At 40.7% G+C, this 24,211-nt stretch overlaps 1 protein-coding gene across 1 annotated transcript; it reads right to left on the bottom strand.

Moving 5' to 3' along the window:
* Positions 1 to 117: 117 nt before the first annotated feature.
* On the bottom strand, positions 118 to 24,211 carry ptpn13 (protein tyrosine phosphatase non-receptor type 13). Its single transcript, XM_072454758.1, has 48 exons — positions 24,091 to 24,211; positions 20,254 to 20,420; positions 19,420 to 19,485; positions 19,102 to 19,287; positions 18,640 to 18,727; positions 17,059 to 17,664; positions 13,520 to 13,612; positions 12,965 to 13,052; positions 12,248 to 12,449; positions 12,085 to 12,159; positions 11,819 to 11,990; positions 11,220 to 11,370; positions 11,005 to 11,143; positions 10,706 to 10,858; positions 10,432 to 10,614; positions 10,194 to 10,356; positions 9,741 to 10,116; positions 9,496 to 9,590; positions 9,358 to 9,411; positions 9,074 to 9,163; positions 8,883 to 8,990; positions 8,674 to 8,805; positions 8,162 to 8,604; positions 7,664 to 7,780; positions 6,888 to 6,981; positions 6,724 to 6,809; positions 6,522 to 6,657; positions 5,705 to 5,919; positions 5,528 to 5,623; positions 5,089 to 5,447; positions 4,707 to 4,857; positions 4,185 to 4,340; positions 3,937 to 4,108; positions 3,631 to 3,841; positions 3,447 to 3,529; positions 3,294 to 3,355; positions 3,050 to 3,205; positions 2,816 to 2,969; positions 2,658 to 2,744; positions 2,486 to 2,592; positions 2,358 to 2,413; positions 2,203 to 2,288; positions 1,977 to 2,125; positions 1,797 to 1,887; positions 1,375 to 1,712; positions 1,089 to 1,304; positions 942 to 1,004; positions 118 to 869 (listed from the first exon to the last, which is right to left on the bottom strand). The coding sequence occupies exons 1-48, from the start codon at positions 24,203 to 24,205 to the stop codon at positions 792 to 794; spliced, it is 7,464 nt and encodes a 2,487-aa protein (XP_072310859.1). The 5' UTR covers positions 24,206 to 24,211; the 3' UTR covers positions 118 to 791.

Genomic DNA, 24,211 nt, shown 5'->3' on the forward strand with positions numbered 1-24,211 from the left:
AGCCCCTTGAGCTACTGGAACGTGTAGTTTTTTTTTCATAATATTTATATAGCCACCAAATGCATCTGCACAGTGAACATAACCAGTTTATTAGTTTTTTAAAACACAAATAAATGACAAAGTTATGTATTACATTTTATTAAATATATGGACATGAGAATTTATCACAACATGTATCTTTTTACAGAGGGCAAGTAACTAAAGTGACATTTCCTGCTGCCTAGAATGTGCAGTGAAATAAAAAAGAAAAAGATCACAATTGATTTGTGTGTTTAAAAAAAAAAAGATATGTACATGGCATTTCTTTATCCAAACTATATCCAGTTTTAGTTTCTGGAGCTGAGTATTTACACTTTGATCTTGTCGCCTCGTGCAATAGGCAACACTAAAGGCCTATAGTACATTTACAAAGCAAATACTGATAGTATCTTGTCAAGGCATGTTCCAGCATTAAAATATGATTTAAAACACAGATTTGTTCATCATAAAATATACAGCCATTAATCATGTTCAGAATACTTTTAGAATTTTTGAAAAAGAAAACATTGTATTCTTTTGTTGATAAGAACCGTCAAACAGCAGTTTGAAAAAAGACAAATAAAAGGAAGAGCAGTGGATGAAAAAGGCAAACGTAAAAGAAAACACGATCTACTCATACAGAACAAGAGGCATTTCATAAAATGGCAACATTTGCCTATAATTATTTATTTATACATCCGCTGTTCGTCATTAGTTCAAAAGGTTTCCCAATCCAGTAGTAAATAACAACACTCAAAAGATGCTGTTTTTTACTATCCTGATATTTTTTCCTCTGCTTGAAGACATCGAAGGACATAAAGAATGACTTGATAGCAGAAAATGTATTGATCCTGAATAAAACATAACGGTGCATAATTAAAAGATATACAGCAACAATGCTTGTAAAGATGAACCACACTCACCTCAGTCTGGACCATCCCCTGTCTTTGAAGTCTCATGTTTCTCACAACATCAGAGATATCAAACTAAAAATAAGAGCAAAAAGAAAAAAAAGAAAGTTTGAGTAATTCAAATGCAACATCCTGACAGACTTCACTTGGATTACATACGTCAGCATCTTTACTGATCAGTTCCAGAACGACGTCTATGCAGATGAGCGTGCCCGAGCGACCGATGCCAGCACTGCAGTGTGTGATGATGGGCCCCGATCGATGAACATGTCTCATGTAGGAAATAAACGTAAGCAGCTGCTCAGGTTGAGAGGGTGTTCCATGGTCCGGCCAACCAGTGTAATTGAGATGAGTAACACGCTGAATTTCATTTGTCTGAGAAGAAAATATTAACATTATCATCATGTACCTACTGTCCTTTTATTAATGACTGCTATCACTTTACCTGTATATCTTTTATTTCAATGAGGCGGATGACAAAATTATCAAGATGTTGATCCTTGATGAGGGTGATTTGTAGTCGATCATCCACCATCTCAGCGGTTCGAGGTGTGTCTGGCCAGTAACGTTGACATTTCACTTTGCCTCCCTCTACTTCTTGGGTCATCATAGCTATCACATTAGACTTCTGTTCCCAAACCATTTGCCAAAAGTCCCCCAGTGTAGTGGGCAGAGGCCCCTGACAGGCTATGTACATGAAGTCCTTATCTTTTACAGGCATATTGATGAAGTTGGCGTTAATGTATCCGCCATCTTTGCCCAGAAGAACGCGAGTTGTGTCGACTAAAAAAAGACAAGGTTTATTAAAACAACTTAACATTAGACATTTTAAAAGTAATACATGTTTTATTTGTTTTGTTTTCTTACAAGGGACAATATTCTTGTAGCGATTCTTTCTCTTGTTTTCTGTTGTCTGACCAATTAAACAATCATCCAGGGGTTGAAGATTCTGTAAGTTCTGACAATAAAACCATTTAATTTGACAGTATATTTTAAAGGAGCTTGTTTTAAACCATATCATTGAATGTATCTGCACAAGACACTTACGTCAAACTCCTGCAATGGAACCTTTTGCTCTAAAAGTCCCCTCATCATTCGGACCACAGAGCTGAGTTTCAGTCCAGTGTACTGACCATCAGGAACAACTTTAACAAGGGGTAAAGAGGTCAACTCGTCCTCTGTAATGATTGGTCCATCTAAAGTATTAAAATAAATTGTGCAGAAATGAGCATTGCACGATAAAAACTGTTACAACACATGCATTTCCTCTCACCATCACTAGGTGTCATGTTTTCAATAGGCAGTTCATCACTACCCCACGTGATTTCATCTTCATCAGCATGCCTGGTACTTAAAAAACTGTTAACGACCAAAGTTTATAATTGCTATCAAAATAAATGTTAATTTGTGCAAGTGTACTGTTCTTACGGTTCATCAATCGGATCATCTACACTCTCCTCCTGCCATCCCATGTTGCGATAATTCTAGAAGTGCATCAGTTTGATCAGCCTTTGAGAAAAGAGATCAACTCAACATTGAACATGATTTACTAATACCTTAGGCGAGTCCTCTGGCAGTGAAGAGCCATCACAGTCAGTATCTTCTGAACGTTCTGAGCTTTGGTCCATTTCCTTTTTGCGATCAAGTGAGCCGTCGTCATAATCTGAAACAGTTTGCCTTTTTAGGAAATTTAACCATAAACCTATTGTGGGAGGTAAATATATTTACCTATAGGTGGTATTTCAGGGTAGCCACTCGATTTGGATCCATCGAGGGAGGAAGGCTTCCTCTTCATGCCATATTCATCACTAAAATCTGGACAGCAGGAGAATAATGAAGCAACATGGGACTGGTTTGAGTTTTCTTCACTCTGAAACAGTATATACCTGTAGCTCCGTTGCATGTGTCTGAATTGACTGGTGAGTGAGCTAAATTCTGCTCAGGAGGTCTGGACACTATCAGATGCACAAGACCTTTGGTTTTGCGAATAGTGGTGACAGCTTTGCTGTGAGAAACACCAGTCATCATCTCATTGTTTACCTTTAAACAATACAAGATGAAACATCTTCATTAAAAGCACTGTCGAATAATAAAAAGCTATTCAAAAACGATTAATTTACTTTCAGCAGTCGATCTCCAACTTGCAGGTTTCCCGCCGTCTCAGCTACTCCTCCAGGAGTGATGGACTTAACGAAGATCCCCCTTTCTCCTCCAATCACTGAGAACCCCAGGCCCCCCGACAATGGCTTATCCAGGTCAATGTGTATGATTTCCTCCTGCATCAGAACAAAGTGGAAAGGTAAGGTACACTTTATTGATATCTCATCAGATATAATCATAATTGATGTATCTCAATATATTCACCTCAACAGGGCAAAGGGATGAAAAAAAATCAGTTTCTCTTGGAGCATCTGCTTTGAGAAAACCTATGATGTAAAAATAAACACAACAAACATGAACAAAATGTTTTAAAATACAATTTCTATTTTTTTAGGTAGAAAAAAGCCTAAAATATACCATTTATGCCTGATGAAACTTTTGGACTGTTATTGTTGAGAAAAGAGACACTTTTCTGTGCAGTAGAAACAGGTTTTCCATCCCTTTAGAAAAAGATAAGTCAAGTACATATTACGTTCATTCTTATGTAAATTTTAAATAAAATCGGTCACTCCTTTTAATGCTCCATTTCATTGGGGATTACCGTGTGGCTTTGATAGTGAGTTCACTCAAGGAGAGCTCCAGAAGCCGATTGCTCTCACTGAGCGTTAGCTCTTGAGTTGGAGCCCCACTGATGTAGTGGATCAGGTCCAAGGGACGCAAACTTCCCTCTTCAGACGCCAAAGATCCAGGGAGAATGTCCTTGATAAACAAGACTCCATACGCGCTGTCACTTCCACCATCCAACGCTAATCCTGTCAGAATATAGTATACTTGTATTAATATTGTAACATTTGGATGAAACCGCTTTAATTTAAATGAGAATACAATAAATACAATTGTGTTTTACCCAGTGGTTGTTGGGTGCCCCTAAAACAGATATCCGGCAGTAGGTGGGCTTCTATAGGAGGCTTTGGGGCCTCTAGGACTCTCCCTACCACTAAATCAATCATTCGAGGAGCTGCCCGCACAAGATTGACAACTTCAGTATGGCCCATATTTGTGACATCCGTGTTGTTCACCTAAAAATTAAAATATTTGTGAGCCTTTGTAATCACTCAGTAGTAAACAGACACATTACATTAATACATTACATACCGTTATCATCCTGTCTCCTGGTCTAAGCCTGCCGTCTCCTTTAGCTGGGTCTTGCACTATGTCGTGAACATAACATCCATGATCATTTCCTTTGGTGAGGGTAAAGCCTAGACTGCCTTTCTCAGATTTCAACAAAGATACATTAAGCTCCACCTCCTGAAAAATGGAAAACAATGTGTTAGAAAATAATTCCACGTTTTATCTTATTACAAGGCGTTGGCAGAGGGCATTCGCGTTGACAAGTGTGTTCAGACTTTCCGAAGGCTTTTATAAAAGTAAATACATTGAGACATGTTTCTAAGAATATCTGGAAAAACTATAACTGCCCCCTGTATCTGCACAACAGATGTCTGCAGATGTACCAGGTTATTCACAGAAATATTCTGAATACCCTGAAAAGCCCTCGTGTTGGATCAGGCCCCAACACACCTCAAGTTCAGGGCTCCACAAAAAGCATATTACCCATCAAAGTCACTGCCCCGCCAACGCCAAGAAAAGCCCATGGTCTTTAAAGCCACTTACCGGAACATATTCATACACATCCTGACCATTGGCAGACAGAGTGAGATTTAGTGGCTGTGGCAGAGGAGGAGGCAGTGGATCTGGACTTGGGGCAGCTGGAGAGGAAACCATTGGCTCGGGAGAATCTAGATCAGCTGGAGACGAAGGGCTTCTATAAAAGGAAAGAAATAGTGATGTGAGTAACAGTAAAAACACAGTGATTCTGAGCTCTCACATGGTCTGCATTCTGCTATATAACATTCTGCAAAGTCCTGAAAAAAACTACTATCTCAAACATTCTAAAATAACATCCAATTAGTGATAAAAGAAAATGGGACCAGATGAAAAACCCTCACTAATCATTCACTTAAAATTGTAATGGAGAAACGATTGAATAAATTACCTTTTACTTAGATCCAGCCTTGTGATTGACAGGTTTGGAGAGTAAAAGGCTGACCGCGCGCTGTCGTCCAGCTGACCAGAGGCGTCGAAACTCCCCAGAGCGAGGCTGCTGCCGGGAGTCTGATAAACACTGCGATCCCATTTATGTCTGCCTGGACTGAACGCTTCTTCAATCTCCTCGTCTCCATCGGTGCTGTCGCTGTAACTGTTTTGACGGACCGGAGTCTTCTGCAGTCTCTCCAGAGCGTCCTCCACGGAACCTTTCTTGTTTTGCGTCCTCGGGGATGTGGTGATTTTGCTCAAAAGCAAGCTGGGATCCGCTTTGGATGCTGGCACTTTTCTGGGCGATGGCACTGGAGTCTGAAAGAAAGACATTTCCAGGAGAAAAATTCAATATAAAAAAGGGCAATGTGTTCTTCGAGATGGCGCATGAGTCTCACCAAGGCATCGTCCATGGCCCGAAGTACGCCATGTTCAGGTCTACAGAGAAGCAAGGTCACTTCTTGTCCCGTTCCTCTCAAGGCTGATATCACCTCCTGCATTTGTAAACAATTAACACCCAATGACCTCGACATAGTTCTCAAAGGAAACAATTGTGATGAATATGCTTTTCATACGTGCTGAGAGAGTCCTTTGAGCGGGGTCTGGTTGACTTTCAAAATGACATCCCCGACCCTTATGCGGCCACTTTCTGCAGCAGGTTGCCCGGGGAAGAGTTTTTTCACTCGAACCATGCTAGCTCCAGAAGCTTCTCTGGGAACGTTCTCGTCTCTACTGAAGCTGAAGCCTAACCCAGACGTGTTCTTCAGTAGAGTCACCTCAAACATGTTCTCTGTCAGGGCATACAGATGCATTGGCGATGGAAAGAGAACTGAAAATGTGTACTAAAGTAAAAGTATAGTTGCGTGGCTAATAATGTACTCAAAGCCAAATTTGTACTAAATTAAAAAATAAGCAAGGAAAACTACTCAGCATAGTAGTTGCTATTCTATGCAATTTTGATAGAATTGTGACTGACCCACAATGCTAACAAAACTTGATTAAATCAACTGTTTAAACGGAATTACAGAATTAATCTACAATCCGGTTATTTTCTAATCTTGGTTATCGGAGCAGACATGCAGTGTTTGGTGGTATATATTTTTGTTTATTCATTTATTAGCTCCCCATTAACCTTTACAAAATAAAGACTATTCTTCCTGGGGTCCAGAGGTTATAAAAAGGAGCAGATACAGCAGTGAGACAACCGTGACGAGGGATGATTGGGGCTAGAACTAGGACTCAGTAATCATATGATTTTTAAATGTAACCAATACAAATTACCCAAAAAAATCTACTCAATCACAGTAAGGCGAGTATTTGTAATTAGTTACTCTCCCCCTTATGGATTAGTCAATGCAATAAACGCTTCACTCATTCTCAACATTCACTCACCTTCTGTGACAAAGCTGTAGTCTTTTTTGTTCGGGGGCCCTGTGCTCTGCTCAGCAGGTGGCGTGACCTGAGGAGTCACAGGGGCATGCACGCTATCTACAGGAAGATGACCCTTTTCAAGAAGCAAATGCACTTTCTGCAAAGGAAAAATAACTGTATTGCAGGAAATTCTACTTAAACAGACCATTTAAATTGCCCTGACCTGCCCAGTGTCTCTAAGAGCTTCTACTGCTTGCTGATGAGTAGCTCCGTCCAGACTCTTTCCATTAACTGCCATAACTCGATCACCTGATTACAAAAGTGTTTTAAGATTGACATTTATTTGTATTTACATTTTAATTGTTAGTTCAGATGATGAAAAATCACCTTTCTGTATGCGTCCATCAAGCTCAGCAGCTCCTTTAGGTATGACCTCTTTAACATATATCCCTCCATGTCGTACACTTGTGTTGGCTCCTCCCTGTGAAATTCAGATTAAGAGATTAATGTCATGGACTGAGATCAATCTCATGCTATTTATGAACTGGGACTTGAGTGAGTTGTGGAGATTTTTTTTCCAGATGATGTTAGTCCCATGACAACTGCCTTATTTTAATTTAGTCCAATTCTAATGAAGTTTATTATTCACAAAGAAACCAAAAATAAGGCAGGCGTCATCATTTGTATTTTAGTGATGGGTGAAAAATCTTCCACAATGTTGTTAAGACAAACAGTGATATGGCAATAATATGTTCTATGTTGATGATGAACAGTGATAATTGTGTTTTTATAATGGTGCTTTGAGATGATTTCCTAGACAAAAGAGTAACGTTCTAACACTGATTGTAGTCACATAAATGACACATGTGTTACAAAAACAAAAGGCAAACAAAAAGCATCGGGAAATAAATGAAGGAACATAGAACAAGTGACAAGATATGTAGTGGCACATCATGGTTAAAAAGTTGAAATACTGAAATGAAATGTTGTATTAGTTGTTAATAAAAAGTCAAATAAAAATCCTTTGCAAGCATGTTTGATTTAAACAGCAGAACATGCAATCAAACAACACCACCAAAGACAAATAATCTAGATTAGCCGCAGTGATAAGACGAGGGGGAGGGGGAAAACCAAGAGAAGATGAAAACCTTGCCAAACAGTACCGTGACACTTATGCCCAGGCTGCTGTCTTTTTTGGACAGCTCAACGTCAAATAGATCTCCTGGACAGAGACTATTGACCCCTGTGGCATTACCATTTACAATTTCCATGATGCTTTCCTGTGAACAAAGAAAAGGCTGTTGAGGTGAATTATTATGAGGTGCAACATGCAGAGAGAAGCAAAAAGGAGGAGGTTTCAAATCAGTTGTTGCGAGGAGCCAGGAGAGGACATGCACGGCAATAATGCCATTGTCAATTCAACAAGCAGAACGCATCCGTAGCATGCAGTTAAAGCAGATAGTGCAGTTAGTCAAATCTCAACTATCTCTGTGATTTTAGTTACTGTTAGTTGTTGGACCATCTCATGCATCACCTGCTGACTATTCTCTACCATTTCCTCCATGAACCATTACCGGTACCACAAGGAAGAGATGACCTCACCAACAGTGTTTTTTTAAATACCGGTATATAGTTTTCAGACCATTAGGAACACGTCACACCTTTTTGTTTTTATCTTGGCTGGAATACGTCTCCTCATCCATGTCTGAGTCGCCGCAGTCGGAGGGTTCTTTTGAGAGCTCCACCACTTTAGCTTTTCTTGTTTTAGGAGGCAGCGCAGGTGGAGGTGGATCCAGACTGATGTTCTGCTCTGGTTTATGGGATGCTATAGATGAAACCGTCAGCGCCATCTTGGCTCTGTCCAAGAATTGCTGGACTCCATTGGAAGAGGGTGGAGTCCCTTTAGAAGCGGGGATGGCTTTAGACCCTCGAGATGGGGAGGAGGCAGAGGACGCTGAGCCGGTGCTGCGGAGAACAGGGCTCGGGCTTCTTGTTCGTTCCTGCTCTTCAAATGAGGACTCCAAATCTGGATTAAGTTTATAGAGGTTTTCGAGTGCTTTTGTCGAGGCCTTTGGCGGGAAAGGAGTGTGCCTGGGTGAAGAGTCTGAAAAATGATATGCAAAAGTCAAGCATTAATTTTCCCCGAAAAATGTCAAAGACATTCCACAACTACCTTTATAAAGCCTCTCTTTTGGCTGTGACACTACGAGTTTAACATCATCTGGAGCATTTTGGAGAATCTCCACTGTAGCAGCATGAGAGAGACCCTCTACGTACATATCATTCACTGAAATCAGTCGATCCCCTGAAATTTTAAATAACCACCATGTCACAGCACAACTATAAAATGAGTAAAAGACCGATGGAAATGAGTTGACAAACCAGGTTTGAGGCCTCCATTAACATCAGCAGGTCCACCAGGAGTGATGGCACTGACAATAGTCCCCAGATCCTTACGGCCAGACGTTTCCCCACCGACAATTTGAAACCCTAGGTTTGTCAGAGAAAACATTAAGCGTGCACATTACAGACAGTAGACCTTGGCTATAATATTAAAAATATCAAACACTTACCAAGGCCATATTTTACATCTTTCTTTAATTGTATAGCTGTGATTTCTCTCTCCGGAGATGGTAAGGCACTTAATTTTTTCCTTAATGAATCTGTTAAAAAGAAACACATTTGTTATGTCAATGTTATGCATGCAGTTTGTTATTTGTGGTCAACTGCCATTCTAGAGAGATTACAATATAAAGAGATAAAAGTGTGACATCCAAATCAAATTTGTTTCATACCACACCTGTGAAATATTGAATCTAATATTTTGCATGATAAATTAAAAGAAAAAGCACACTACCATTGACAGAGACGGGGGTGGAAGGATGATCAGAGGAATTGTGCATACTGACGCCTACAATTTAAAGACACAAAATAAAAATGTCATGTTATTAATCTGACATATTGTCGTAATGCAAGTAGAAATCATTAAACATACCAACGACATATGCTTGACCCATATCCTCAATAGAAGACGTGTCTGAAAGCTTTTTAATCCTGTGGTTCCAGGCTGGACTGCTGTGTGACACTGTGCTGAAAGTGTAAAACATAGTTTGTGAGACAAAGGAAATGTTTGTCAGAAGTGCTTGATGCAGAGCTATAATAGATGTCATCAAAACATGAGCACTTGACAACCAACATTACCGTACCCATGTATTTATTATAATACATAATAATACTCACTTGTGCTGTTGTTGTAGTAATGAGTCTGTATCCGAGCTGGCTCTCTGGTGCTGCTGAAAGCCCTGGTCACTGGTGGACTCTTCATCTCTGTTCTCGGAAGAGTCTATGATCTGTCCCAGGTTGTGAAGGGAACGGCTCAGTAACTTTGGATTGGTGCGAATAGAGGAGGGTCCGGCATTGAAACCTGGAAAGTGCATCTCATGAACCGACAGAGGACCAGAGAGAGCTCGGTTAAGGGCCACCTCAGAGTAGGAAATCCTCTTCAGCTGGTCTGGGTTTGAACGTGTTGATAAACTCCCAGAACTGATTGTTCGCCCCACTGCACCTCCTGCATGAGGGTCAAAGGAGTACTGCAGGCTGCTCAGGGGGGAGTTCTCTGAGGAAAATAAACACTCAAGATCAGATATGAACAGTTATTGAGCAAGTCGCAGGTAGGTGCTAGTTTGTGCTTACCTAAGTCTTGCTGCTCCTGGTTGTTTTGGCGAGCCTTCATCTGCAGATGAAACTTGTGTTGTTCTGAACAGAGCTGGAGCAGATACTGACAGGTCTTATTGCTGTCTGTTTGAAAAAGATGCTTGATTCCATCAGATGTGTTTTGGAGACATATTTTCTTTTTCTGTAAAGATAAATGATAGGAAAAAGAGCATCAGTTTGTATAGTAATTATTAAACAAATGAGTTACAGTACATACATTGAAGGAGATCTTCTTGGTGTCTCTCCAGGGAAAGCGTAGCACTGGTGTGCGGTTTCCATTCAGCACTTCAAAGATGAGCACTCCTTTGGAGAAGACACCTAGCATGATGCCCGTCTGGGACCTTTTCTCAGGAAGCACCCGGTGGAAATGGACCCCATACTCTGTCAGCCTTTGGCTTACCTTTATTGAATCGACAGAATTACTATGTGGTATTCAGCAAAATAAACCATCCCAGCTTTCCTTAGTCAGTAAGGTTGACCGTGGTACTAACCTTGAGAAACTCAAACTCTGCATCAGACTCTGACGCTCCGTAATAGTTGCTGTGAAGTTTGGGAAGCTCTTCTCTATGCGTTGTCTGGTCCAGTTTATCCAAAACAGACACAGGAATGTAATGCTCCAGTCTAAAATAGGTTTTCCCATGGAGCTAAAACAAAATGTATAAGAGAGAAACACAGAAGCCTTGCATTGTGATTAGTTCGCAATAATATAGTGTGTTTACTTACAGTAAGTATGATTATTTATTATTGTGTCAGTTATATCTTTATACAATTTAATAATCAATATATTAACCTCAGGTTGGTAGTCGCCGAACTCGGCTTGAAGAGCCAGTGAAGCCAACAGCATTGCATTTTCCATGTCGCAGCACATCCTCTCCTCCAGCACATCCTTCCTCAGCTGGAGGTAGTACTGATGTTTGGTCATTGAATGTCTGTTGACATGATTATAATGCATCAGTGGTTCAAGTATCAAGACCTTTTAAACTTCCATGTTCATTTCTTACTTACTGAATGAGATGAACATCATCAATAAAGAATTTGATTCGTAAAAACAATATAAAAGGAACGTCTGTCTTCTTCTTTTTTGGATCCTTCTTCCACCCCTCTGGGGCAATATCAATTAGTTTGGCATCAGCTTCAACGAAGAAAAATTCATTCTCTGTGTGAGAAATTTTACAGAATGGAGAGAGAGAGGGTGGTGAGACCATTTCCAACATAATCTGTGTATTTTATGTGTGAATAAGCTGGTTGTATTTATCCAAAAGTGCAGTTCAAAATATGGCAGCTCAACATCAGAAGCAGTTAAGAATTTTTAGAAATGAATTATATTTAGACTTGGCAAATAACATCAGGGACCTCATTCAACTGTGAAAAACAGAAGCCAAATATAGATAGGAAACTTATGGGGTGACATAAAAATACAATTTAAAATGATATCAGTCCAATTGTCCTATGCTGGAAAACCTACACAAGCACCAATTACATTTTATAAAAGCACATTTTGGTTCAGTGCATCACAGGAAAGCAATTGAATGTAAATATTGTGAACAAGTAAGACACCCATGCTACACATACAGAGTTTGAAACAAAATTAGTGAATACAGTACCTCTAAGATATGCCAGGCCAAAGAGATGATGTTCAACCAGCCCAATGTGGGCGACCACCATATCAAGAACATCTTTACAGACCCCCTTACTATCACAGCTCAGCTCTAGCTTCTGGCCATTGAGGAGCACCACGCCAACCTTCCTCTGGACCTCTTCGCCCTTCCCATGCTTCTAGAGATGAAAAATGATTCAGACAAATCAGTGTGTGTCCATAACTAGATAAACACTGTATCACTAAACAGTAAATTATAAATGACATGGTCACCATTATTGAAGAGGGCACCGATAGTGTCACACTTGGCTCACTCGCCATTTTCACAAACTCTGGTCCAAAGAAATTCTTCAAAAGATACAAAACCAACAACAAAATTGTGTCAGTGCATTTGATTGGGAGTGAAGTATGCCTCTACATAGAAATATTGAGCCACCTTGCGTTTCTGCAGTGGTATTGTGTACTGTGGATCACGCAGATCAAGTGCAGAGTTACGAGACAGCAGCAGGGGTTCATCTCCAGAGTATAGGGACAGCCTCTTGGCCAGCTGGGCCTGCAGCCGCTGCACCTCCTCCTCCTGTTTCTGAAGGAGGAGCTCCGCCCCAACAAGATCTTCATCTGCACCTCCCTCATACTGTCTATAGAAGACACAAGAGTATAGAAATCAGCAAAACAAGGCTCTTCTAAAATAGTGCTATGGTGAAAAATCCTAAAAGCTTTCAATCTTCAACATCTAACAAGGCAGAACAATAATAAACTCTTGAAAAAGTGGTGCTTTGAAATAATGTTGTTGTAAGCAGAGACAGCACCAGCAGGAGGCTCAGGTCTGTTATGTCAGAGAGTAGAGTGTTTAGAGACTGCTGAATGAGGATGTTACATGAAATGACCTCACAAGCAAAGCATGGCTGACCCTGCTTTACCACACCAGCTGTGTAAGGCCGGGGGATCAGAAAGGACAACAGTTTCAGCCTCTCTGTTTGCAAAGGGACCAAAGATGGACCTGCCACTTGCATTGAGACAAAATATATCCTTAAAATGTTATAATATTGTATTTCACACTCAAACTGATGCTAATATCCATGTAAAATGTGTGTGGCTCAGCTCAGGGCTCCACAAAATGTAATTGATTTAAGGCGGCTTTTAGGTGTGTTACCTTTTTAGGTGACTTGTCAGTGACAGGGCATCGTCTGATGTTAGGGCCAACTGAGAACTAAACCGTCTCCCATCGCTGGATTTCTTAGCTGAAAAAAAAAAATATTATTGTACTGAAGATTTACTGAATTCTTCATTAGAACAGGATCAATTCCAATAAAATTGTAAAACATGAGATATTGTTTTAGTCGTTGGAAACCGATTAAAAAAGAGGTTTATACGACCAAAAGGCTACACCAGGGGGGGCAAATGCGGCCCTAAGACCAATTTTTGTTGGCCCTCTAGCTTCCTGTTAATTTGGCCCAAACAACAAAGAGTAGTACTTTTTACTGTAAAATTGGAAATATTCAAACATGTTTATTTTTAACCAACTTAATATTGTTCCAAGTCTTATTAATGGTGTGGAGGCTCATCGAAACTATGCCAAATGCAACATTTCGAATGGTTCACTTGATTGTCAGGTTGTTTGTGGCCCTCTGCTCCGTATAAGTTTCAAAATGCGGCCCTCTGTGAAAAAAGTGTGGACACCCCTGGGCTACATCAACCCAGTGTTTACCTTGTCTGTAATCTGGATCCGAGGAGGTCACGGAGGGGCTTTCACTGGACGAACTGTAATCACTGTAGTACCGATGGTGTGTCTGGATTGGGTCTAAAAAATAGAGACAATTAATTGGCATCTCTTTGAAAACATGATTCAATTCATTTATGAAACTCATGCATGTGATGTGACCGGGGTAGAAAATGGTTAGATGAGTTTCCCACGGTTTTGTGTTGAGACTATGGTGGCACTGCTGATTTACATTTAATTATCAGTGTTTAAACAAATCCCTTATGAATTCAGTAACAAGTCATTGTCAAGCATGTCTTCTTTGAACAGTATGGCTATCTTAGAAGATTAGACAATGGGACCACCATAGTTTTCTCAATTAATTGCACAAGACAGAATGACTCTCTAACTCACAAAAAATAGCAGAGGTTTTACACAGCACTTTAAACAAATAGTTTCCTTGACATTCTTTAAATGCTAAAAAAAGACCCAAGGTAAATTTAGGATGTTGTAGGATGGTGCAACAAATAATGGCGTAATTAGTCATGCTGTTGGTAAATACTGAAATGCCACTTGCGTGCCACCAGGATGACTTTTTGTTCAGTGTTTACAAAGCCAAGGCTTAACAAGACTGCAAAACAACATCACGTACAGTCAGTCGCAACAAGCTTTTGTATGACGTTTGTTACCAACACTTCAACCAATGTGTCATGTGCTTCTGTGTCAAACAGAACTTGAAAGTCCTGCTCCTCAGTATCACTCTTCACTACATACTTTAAACAAATGGCATTCCTGACTCTTAGCTCTCAAACACTTTAGTCACACTGAAAGTAAGTCAGCCTTTTGTAAACACCGGAAGAAAAACCTACGGTAATAAGTTACTGGAATGGTTACAAAGGCAAGAGCCAATCAGTGAACAACTATTCATAAATCAGGAAGTTGAATATAGTATTGATTTGGGAAATTAATCAAATTTGAATCAATATTAAGAGTGTGAGAGCAAATGGTCAAGGCCGGGAAGTGAAGCCCACAGCGTCGAGGTGGGAACAACAACAATGTAATGTTTGGGTCTTTTTAACCGAGAGCTCCAAACCACAGGCAGTGAAACATGTGGTTTAGAGTTCAGACTTTATTTTTTGTGCTAAATTGCAATGATCAAAAGTCTATTGTTTGTATTCATAATATTGAACGCCTTTTTAAAAAAAATAATAAGACAATACAGAATCTAACCAAAAATGTTATTATTCTTTTTGCCTTTAACTCAGCCCAACTTTCCAAATAGCATTGGTTAAGAAATTGCACAATGAACACACTCCAAGATGTGTTTTTGTTCAGTTATTAAGTAAATAAAAAAGAGGTTTGAACACAGTGTATATTTATATATATTCCAGTCCAATCAGTCTTAAAAGAGTAAAAGTGGCAGCCGAACAAACATTTCAAGCAAAACCAGACCATTTTAAAGGCCTCAGGAAAATATGAGGGTAAAAGCTACTTAGAGAGATTACATTTTGATCTTGCTGATAATGCAAAGTTGTTTCTAAGCAGGCGTGGGAGAGTCCTGGCATAGCTCTTTACAAATAAACACCACAATTACTTCTAAAGAACTGGCGAAAAGCGAATCTTCATACTACGGTTGCCCTTAAATGAGATGAGATGTTTTAAAACATTTGCAATCAGAAAACGTTCAAAATATCCACGAAACGTTTTACAAGCCTACAGTCTAATAAAGCGGGCAAGCCATGAAAAGACACATTTTAAAATAAAATAATGTACTAATTCTGACCCAGATCTATAATAATGCTACTACTAATTGTGACACAGAGAAAAAATAACTAAGTCTCAATGTCGGTCCAGTCGTGGTATTGGTGAGGGCGTTGCTCAGCCAAACCTGGAACCGCCTTGGCCCAGACCACGTGACCGGTTGCCTTTAGCCGGAAAAGTCCAATAACGTTTGGAATTCCCTCATCCGCTATGCATGACTCCAATTACAGCCCCTCAGAAGCATAGCAGCACCATGGCAACGAGGAAAAGGGGGCGTGGCAGGGAAATCGACTGAGACGTGAGTGGACCAGGTACAAACATGCCCATGCACACACCGGCATGCACACAGACAATGTTAAGATCACAAGATACAACACAATATTCAACATCATTTCACAAGGCGCACAAAGACCGACTGTATTGGCCGTGAAAATGGGGAAACCCGAAACACTGACCACTGCTGCACCATCACTTTCCTGCAGAAAAAAAAACAACAGAAAGAACAGTCTGCCAAGAAATACACCAAAAGGGGCCCTCTGAAATAGTCTGCGCTCAATTAAACCCCATCCAGACCAAGGCAAAAGGCCTCAGGAGGAAGGAGAAACAACACTGACTGACAGACTTAACTCTCCAACATTAGTACATTACTTTCATCTGCTCTTAAACATGTTGTGTCATTTTGTACAATGGGAACATCGTATACGACCAAATCTGATGGTTTTCCTGCCTTCAGATGGTCAACACACACAGAACCATATGTGACTCCTGAATAAAAGTAGACTTCCTATAGAGACTTTACCAAGAATTCTGTAAGCCCCGGAGGGAAACTTAAAGCGCTTGGGCCAGACTGAGGTTAAGCAATAGTTTAGTGCATGCCTGCTTCATGCAATTGCTATGTATGGGCAGCCATTGTACTTTGAAGTCAGGGTGAGAGCTGGAGTCAGATGTAGCCCACATAATATAAGCGTTAGGAGCTACCAGTGACATCTTTGTACCAGTGACATCTTTGAACCAGTCACTCCGAGACAGATGGACCGCTTATCGCACATTTTTCCTTCACCTACTTTGATAAGCGGTGTGTGCTTGAGTAGAGAAGCTGTACTGTATCTTGCTGGCCCAAAATACTAAAATGACACCTTATTCCTCTTCACATCGGGTTTGGATCATGACAAAAGAGCCAAAACAAATGCACTACACAATTAAGTCAAATTGTATACGCTTTCAGAGTTTTCTGTAGTGTCTTTCCTTTAGATTACTACTCCTAAAATACTTTTTCATGAGCCCATATTATTTAAAATGTCTGTTTCCTGAAAATTCTGTAGAGGCATTTTAGATCGCACTCTAAAGACCTAAATAATTATCATGTGCCCTTAACATAACAAAATGGTTCAGTTAAAAATGCTAAAAAGAGACTTCAGGTTTCAGTATTGATATCTGCCAACAGTAATTAATTAAATAAATAAATAAATAATATGTGTGCCTGTGTGTTATTCCCAACAGAGCAAATAGGCTAAAAATATGGTTATATGTTTACACAATCATACCACATCTTATTTTATCTGCCAGATAAATGCATTTTGTTTGTATTTTTACTGCATTGAAAAGTTAACTTGTGATCTTGTGGTTCTTGTGGCTATAGATTTTAAAATCTAAATATTGTATCGGAAAACATCAGATATCGGATATTGGTATTTCAAACTCAACTCAAAAACAGAATAATCCATATCGGACGGTACAGATTTGATCAGTTATTCTTGCAGTTGTATAAGCAATGAGAAGTAACACACCTTCACCTCCTTTTCTGAACAGCTGAAGTTTCTTTTGCTGCTCTTTGATCCTGTCATAGGTGTTGGGGAGTCCTGATCCCACAGACAGAGCTGAGTGGTGGTGCGGCTTCCTGCTCTTCAGCCCAAACTCCCTGGAGGCCAAAAGGGGCGACTTGTGTCTGCCTCCAGAGTAAGTACTTAAAGCAGTGCTGCCTCTCCGTGCATCCTCCAAAGCCCCAAAACGCAGTGCCTCCGGGTCAATATAAGCTAAATCTACTGAGGATGCCCAAGGTTTCCTGGGCTGGCTGGGTCCAAGGTCTGCGCCGGGGAAGTGTAAAGATCGCCGGTCCAGTTCGACATGCCGGCCCTTCTGGTGGGGGTGTAAGGGGTGCAGGTAGGGGTAAGACTGCTGGTGAGGCAGTGAAGGGGCTTTGGGGTAGAGTTCTGTAGGTGAACTCGAGTTTGGCCGATAGTCTGGGTGAGAATATTGTGCCACGGCTGCCTCTTCGGCTTTTATCAGGTCCTGAGGTAGGGAACCCATAGAGCGACTGAGGCCGCGGTTTAGAGGGTCCTGTACTTGAGTCCTGGTTCTGTAACGTTCTAAAACTCTCGGCGCAGCACTTCTTCCTGTTAACAAAAGAAGAAAAACACACACAATTAAAGATATACACAGCCTAACAAATAAATGTACATTCCAAGTGTTGTGCAAAAATATAAATTAGATCATTATACGCAATCTTTGTACGTCTGCCTTTAATGTGGCGTCTGATTCAAATATTTCAGACAACAAAGTCAAAAGTTATTGAGTCAAAAAGATAAAAGACAAGATAGAAGGAATACTAGGCCCAGTTAAAGCAGCCATTACATGCTGCGGTTTGAGCTATAAAAAGCATACGCTTATTCTTAACAGGGAAACACATCAAACACATCTTTTCCAGGAAGTCAGGAAAGACGACAAGAACCGGACCATCTCCAAACCCTTACAATAATGAGCAAAGTATTGCCAGCACCAATAAATAAAATGATTACTATTCTGTTTACTTGCTATAGCTAATAAGTAAAATGACAAATCAGAAAATGTGTAATTACAAGTTGGAATCTCTTCAAAGACTTGAGAAGGTTTTCCACAGTCGAGAACAGAGACCTCCCTTTTAGGCACTTGAACCATGGAGACAAAGGCCTGATACAGACAGCAGACCACCAGAGCCACTGGTGACTTAAACACCAGTCTGTACTTCGTACCGCGCTTACATAATCATGAAGGATGCCATGATTGTGCGCTATTCTCATTTTAAGCAGCCTGGAAAATGCTCAGAGTTCACAGAGAAACCACTGGGAGGATTTGCTCATATTTTCCTAAATCAAATCTTATTAAAATCACATTTGAAGGATTGCAAACTAATCCTGCACCATGTCTTCCTCTTGTTTTCAGCTGCAACAGTAGGTTGTGTTCTTTTAAAGAAATAGTTTGACAAGCAGGGGCCAATTACTATTAAAACATGTCAACAACATGTCAATGGGTTAAGTTCTTATCAGTAATGGGTTACTTCTAAATAAAAAAAACAAAGAACAATGTAGATCGATTTTTAACAGCTTATTTACCTGAGGGTAAGCCTTTTCCTCTGAGTCTCTCTCTAATCTCCTTACTTCTCTCGGGGAGTGATTCTCGGTCAGTCAGCAAGCCATCCAGCTGGGAAAAGAACAGTGCAATGTGTAAGAATATACATAAATTAAGATTGATGGACAATCACAATATATAATCAAGATTTTTTTCCCATTACTGCAAGATCGCAGAGACAAACACAAACCATGGAACAGTGAGAGATTATATGTGCTCTATGTGCTAGTATAGGCTTGTCACAAATAACACATTTGGAAATGCAATATACTGCATTTCTACAGAAAATATCACAATAAACGGTATTATTGTTGTAACAAAAAAATAACACAACTTTATATACGATATATATATATCGTATATAGTCAAGGATCAACCCAGTTATAATCTTGCAGCCCTTGTAATATCATTGCTAAAACAAACACAGTATTCTAAAGAGTGGGTACCTGTGATAGGCTGCCCATGACCAGGCGCACCAGTTTCCTGATGTAAGAAAAAGGAGGGTCACAGTTGGAGTTCCTGATGTGTTTGCTGCAGATGTCCAGCACCGTGCGCAGCGACATTCGGCTCACCGTGACGTCATCACACATGTTGAGCAGCAGGCTGTTTAGGTGTTCCCCTAACTTCATGGGCTGAGACGCACACAAACATCCACAAGACTTAACACGCCTGATATCTCCTTTGTATGACCAAGTTTCAACAGAGTTTCCAATATGGCATAGAATAAAAATCATCTTAAAAACAGGTTAACACATGTTTCTCACCTGACTCTGTGGTATCTCATAATCTGCTCCCCAGAACAAGGTCATTCCCAACGAGTACATGTGCATCTGCAAAGAGACGAGATAACACGGTTCACTTATTTTAGTGCAGCCATAACAGTTTGATCCTTTAGAGTTCCTGCTATTTCAGTGTCCTGTACATACATTTAATTAGATCAAAACACAGATTAATATAAGAAGGAAAATGTGCAGAGGACCAAGGGCAAATCTTAATCATGATTTTTTTTCTTTTCTTCATATTAGGGAGCGCTCACTGTTTGAAAGAGAAATCACTCTGCTTCTATTAGGCTTGGAACAGGAAAGAATAATTCAGACACTGCCAAAGAATGCAACAGCCTTCAAGGACTTTTAGCAAGCGAGCTCAGGTTCAAACTTAAAGACAACCTCCAGCATTCATTCAGAGAGTATGGAAAAGTCAGAGTTGGAACAAAAGCAGCTCATTTGTTCAAGAGCAGGGAAACAGATGGCAGTTATGCTGGCATATGTTTAGTCACAGTTTGTCATAATGGCAGGAGCAGATTAGATTTTCTGCACGAAAATAACTCAAGTAGCAAGACGGGACTAGGGCTGGAAAACTGACTCAGCACAAAAGTGTTGAGGTCTGTGGGAGTGTGCCAGAGACAGGAATCCAGTCATGCAGGCTCTGCTCTTCTACCAGAGAGGAAGAGCTTTCATTTCACCAAAGCAGAGATTTGATTTGATTCTGTTACTGTTCAATTCAGTTCTTTTGAACTAAATACAACAGTACTTCCTCTAATCTTACACATTCCCATAGTAGAAAAATCTAAGTGATCAGGACCTTCTTCTAAGTTTTACCTTTTCTATGTCTGAGACTGAAGAGAGTGTGACTCCCTCGAGGACCTCTGGAGCCGTGAAGGCTCTGAGGTCCTGCTGCGTGACATACTCTTCTGTGAAGGAGATATTTCCAGACGGCATGAGCAGGAGCGACCAGGGAGAGATGATGAAGCCCATGGCTGCAGGGTCTAAAGAATTAAACAATGATACATTAACAACAGAGGAAAGGAAATTACCAATGTTGTCTTTTTAGAGTCCAAGAACACATGAGTTGAAGAAGCAACAGAGAGGGAAAGGAATGGGCCGCGCAATTCTCTTCTCCTGTGAAACCACAGTCAGCTGCATGGTTCAAGAGTGTTATACAAATATACAAAAGAATGTTTGGGGATCTTTGAAAAATTATTTTCCTTAACTTAATAACTCCAGGATGAGCAGAAAGAGAATAAGGGCAACTGTATTTGAGGCACCAAATGTCTGCTTTGAAAAGCTGGAATTTGCTAAGTAAATATAAGTTTCCTGTTTAAAACGACCATTTGGTGTGTAGTTAGGTGTATGGCCTCTTTAAACTTTGACCAAACCCATGCAATATGTGCCATATGTGATTGTTTGATGATGATCGTTACTGAAAAAATAAAGAAAATTGCATAAAAATGCGTTTTACAATCATCTTGATCTATACCAGAACTTGCAGAAGATGACACATAATTAAACAAACAAAATTATATTTGTGTTTAAAATTATAGTTTGCTGTGTAAAAAGTGTAAATAGTCTAAATACTCTATTTTCCTTAGTCTATTGAACGCAAGCCCTTAGTAGACTGGAGAGCGGTGAACGGCTCGTGCGGACAGTAGACTCTACAGTGAACGGCTCGTGCGGACAGTAGACTCTACAGTGAACGGCTCGTGAGGACAGTAGACTCTACAGTGAACGGCTCGTGAGGACAGTAGACTACAGTGAACGGCTCGTGAGGACAGTAGACTCTATAGTGAACGGCTCGCGAGGACAGTGGACTCCACAGTGAACGGCTCGCGAGGACAGTGGACTCCACAGTGAACGGCTCGCGAGGACAGTGGACTCCACAGTGAACGGCTCGCGAGGACAGTAGACTCCACAGTGAACGGCTCGCGAGGACAGTGGACTCCACAGTGAACGGCTCGCGAGGACAGTGGACTCCACAGTGAACGGCTCGCGAGGACAGTGGACTCCACAGTGAACGGCTCGCGAGGACAGTGGACTCCACAGTGAACGGCTCGCGAGGACAGTGGACTCCACAGTGAACGGCTCGCGAGGACAGTGGACTCCACAGTGAACGGCTCGCGAGGACAGTGGACTCCACAGTGAACGGCTCGCGAGGACAGTGGACTCTACAGTGAACGGCTCGCGAGGACAGTGGACTCCACAGTGAACGGCTCGCGAGGACAGTGGACTCCACAGTGAACGGCTCGCGAGGACAGTGGACTCCACAGTGAACGGCTCGCGAGGACAGTGGACTCCACAGTGAACGGCTCGCGAGGACAGTGGACTCCACAGTGAACGGCTCGCGAGGACAGTGGACTCCACAGTGAACGGCTCGCGAGGACAGTGGACTCCACAGTGAACGGCTCGCGAGGACAGTGGACTCTATAGTGAACGGCTCGCGAGGACAGTGGACTCCACAGTGAACGGCTCGCGAGGACAGTGGACTCCACAGTGAACGGCTCGCGAGGACAGTGGACTCTACAGTATTTATTTCAGTGAATTAGCCAGAAAGCAATTTATCATCTATCATCATCATCATCATCATCATCATCATCATCATATATAATTTATTAAAACAATAAAGCAAAGATTTTACGTAGACGTTAGAAATATACACTATTGACATGATAAGACACAGTCACATCAATCCTCCAGTTACAGCCACATAAGAGAGCATCCACACCCTATGGAAAACAGACAGACACACAAGTACAGAGCAGGTGGCCTACAGGGGGCAGCAGAGAGAGCAGCTGTCTTTAGTGTAATGTTTTGAATGTATTTTGAAGGTGTGTTACAAGTTTGTACTTCTGATATTTGTGGGTGTGAGTTTCCAATCAGAGGCAGCGCGGACAGAAAAAGCTGTTTAAGATGAAGATATTGATAAGGCTACAAACTGTCCTCATGCTCCTCTGACCTAAATCTCATGTCTCATCTCTGTCCTGTGCTGTCAAGCGGTTAAGTTACAGCACACGTATTCCAGGCTCCAAGTGCGGCCGCAGTGTCATGAGTTCGATTCCAGACTCAGTAACAATTTACTGCATGTCCCTCCCTTCTCTCTCATCCCCCATTTCACTCTGTACTTTCCTGTCAATAAAGCCTCCGGGCCACAACATTTTAAAAAAGCAAAAGAAAAGGAAACCTCAGTGAAGCTCTGGTCTAGACTTAAAAGGTGCCTTTACCAATTCTATACTAAAATAGATTTCCAGCATGAAAGAAGAAAAACAGAAATGGCAAGAACATTTATATAGAGAGTCTTCCTCCTCATTTGTTTAAACAAATCATTATATTGCAAACACAGTAACAAACCACTGCTGTTTACTAAGAAAAAACTCTGCACTGGTGGTTTGTACATTGTAAAGTCTGTGTCAAGACATATTTAACCGTTTAGTCTTTCCCATTAAAAGAGGAGTCTATGATGGCTCCGGATTGTCTCATTTTGGGCCCCATGTTCTAAAAACCAACTGAACACAAAATTAACACAAATTATACTTTATGCTTGTGTCATAGAGGTAACCATATTTAATCTGCAGAGCAAATATCTAATAGATAATAAAGATCAGATAATAGCCTGAAAACGTATCTATTTTAACACATGGGATCAGGTTGGACCTCTTCCAAAGACACTGGTAAGAACACAATGTTTCAGCAGTAACAGGTTAAGAGTGAATAAAAAACAGGTTCAACTCAGGCTTCACAAACAGTTTCTCCTTGAGCATCATGGGTAAATTACAATAGCTCGTTAAGTTATGTTGTGTGTCTCATGGTACATTCTTTTCGTTACTCTTGAACCGGGGAACCAGGGGACAATAGAGTGCAACACACTGTCAGAGGGATGTTTCAATTAAACTGCATTGAACTCTAGGGCTGAAACAATCACAACTGACTGATTAATATTCTAATAACTGTCAATTAATCTAGGATCATTATCTGGACAACACACAGTCTCCAAAACATGCCATGTCATGGAAGAAGACAAAGCAGTGCGTGTTATGACCAACATAACAAAGCAGTGCGTGTTATGACCAACAACAAAAAACGTTCTAAAAATAGTCAATATTGTAATATTGACTATATTTAGAAAGTTTTTATTTTTTTATTTTTTTTAAGAAATCTTAAAGTTTAAAAAACCTCATTAAATGGGGAGAGAGGGCATAGACATTATGCAAATGGTCGAGGCCCAGAATCAAACTCAACACCCGTGCTACACACTTATCCATTACAACGATGAGCTCAACGATGATGAAAACAGACATTTCAAGTCAGATACAAAGCATTAAATTGTATAAAGACACAATATTTTTGCCTATACTGTAATGATCTCATTTTAGACCAACATTTTGTATTAGTCCCAGTGATGTCCGTAAATACAATTTGTTTGGATCTGGTTTTGTTCAGGTTCTTGGTTTTCACAGATTTTACTTGTATTTGATGTGCCAGTCCAAGTGTGTTGGGATTTTCATACCGGTCTGGTTCTTATTTTGTTAATATTTGGTATTTTTCTAAAATAATGCTGCTCTAGAGCACATGACTGAACAGGGAAACAAACACAGGTGTGAGACAGCGTGTGTCTCCTTTTTTAAGAATCCGTTTTGTTGCACAATTCATCTCACATATTCATACCTTTGTGGAAGAGCTCCTGGAGGCTCTCTGCGCTCTGGCTCAGCACAGCCCACACCTCCTCCTCCTGCAGCGGACCTCCTCGCACCTCCAGAGCCTCAGCCAGGGACACGTGCATCTTCCC

This window comes from Eucyclogobius newberryi, unplaced genomic scaffold (assembly GCF_026437365.1).
Source record: "Eucyclogobius newberryi isolate DKJ021-1_F unplaced genomic scaffold, fEucNew1.0.hap1 SCAF_2, whole genome shotgun sequence".
In the NCBI taxonomy this organism is placed as follows: domain Eukaryota; kingdom Metazoa; phylum Chordata; class Actinopteri; order Gobiiformes; family Gobiidae; genus Eucyclogobius; species Eucyclogobius newberryi.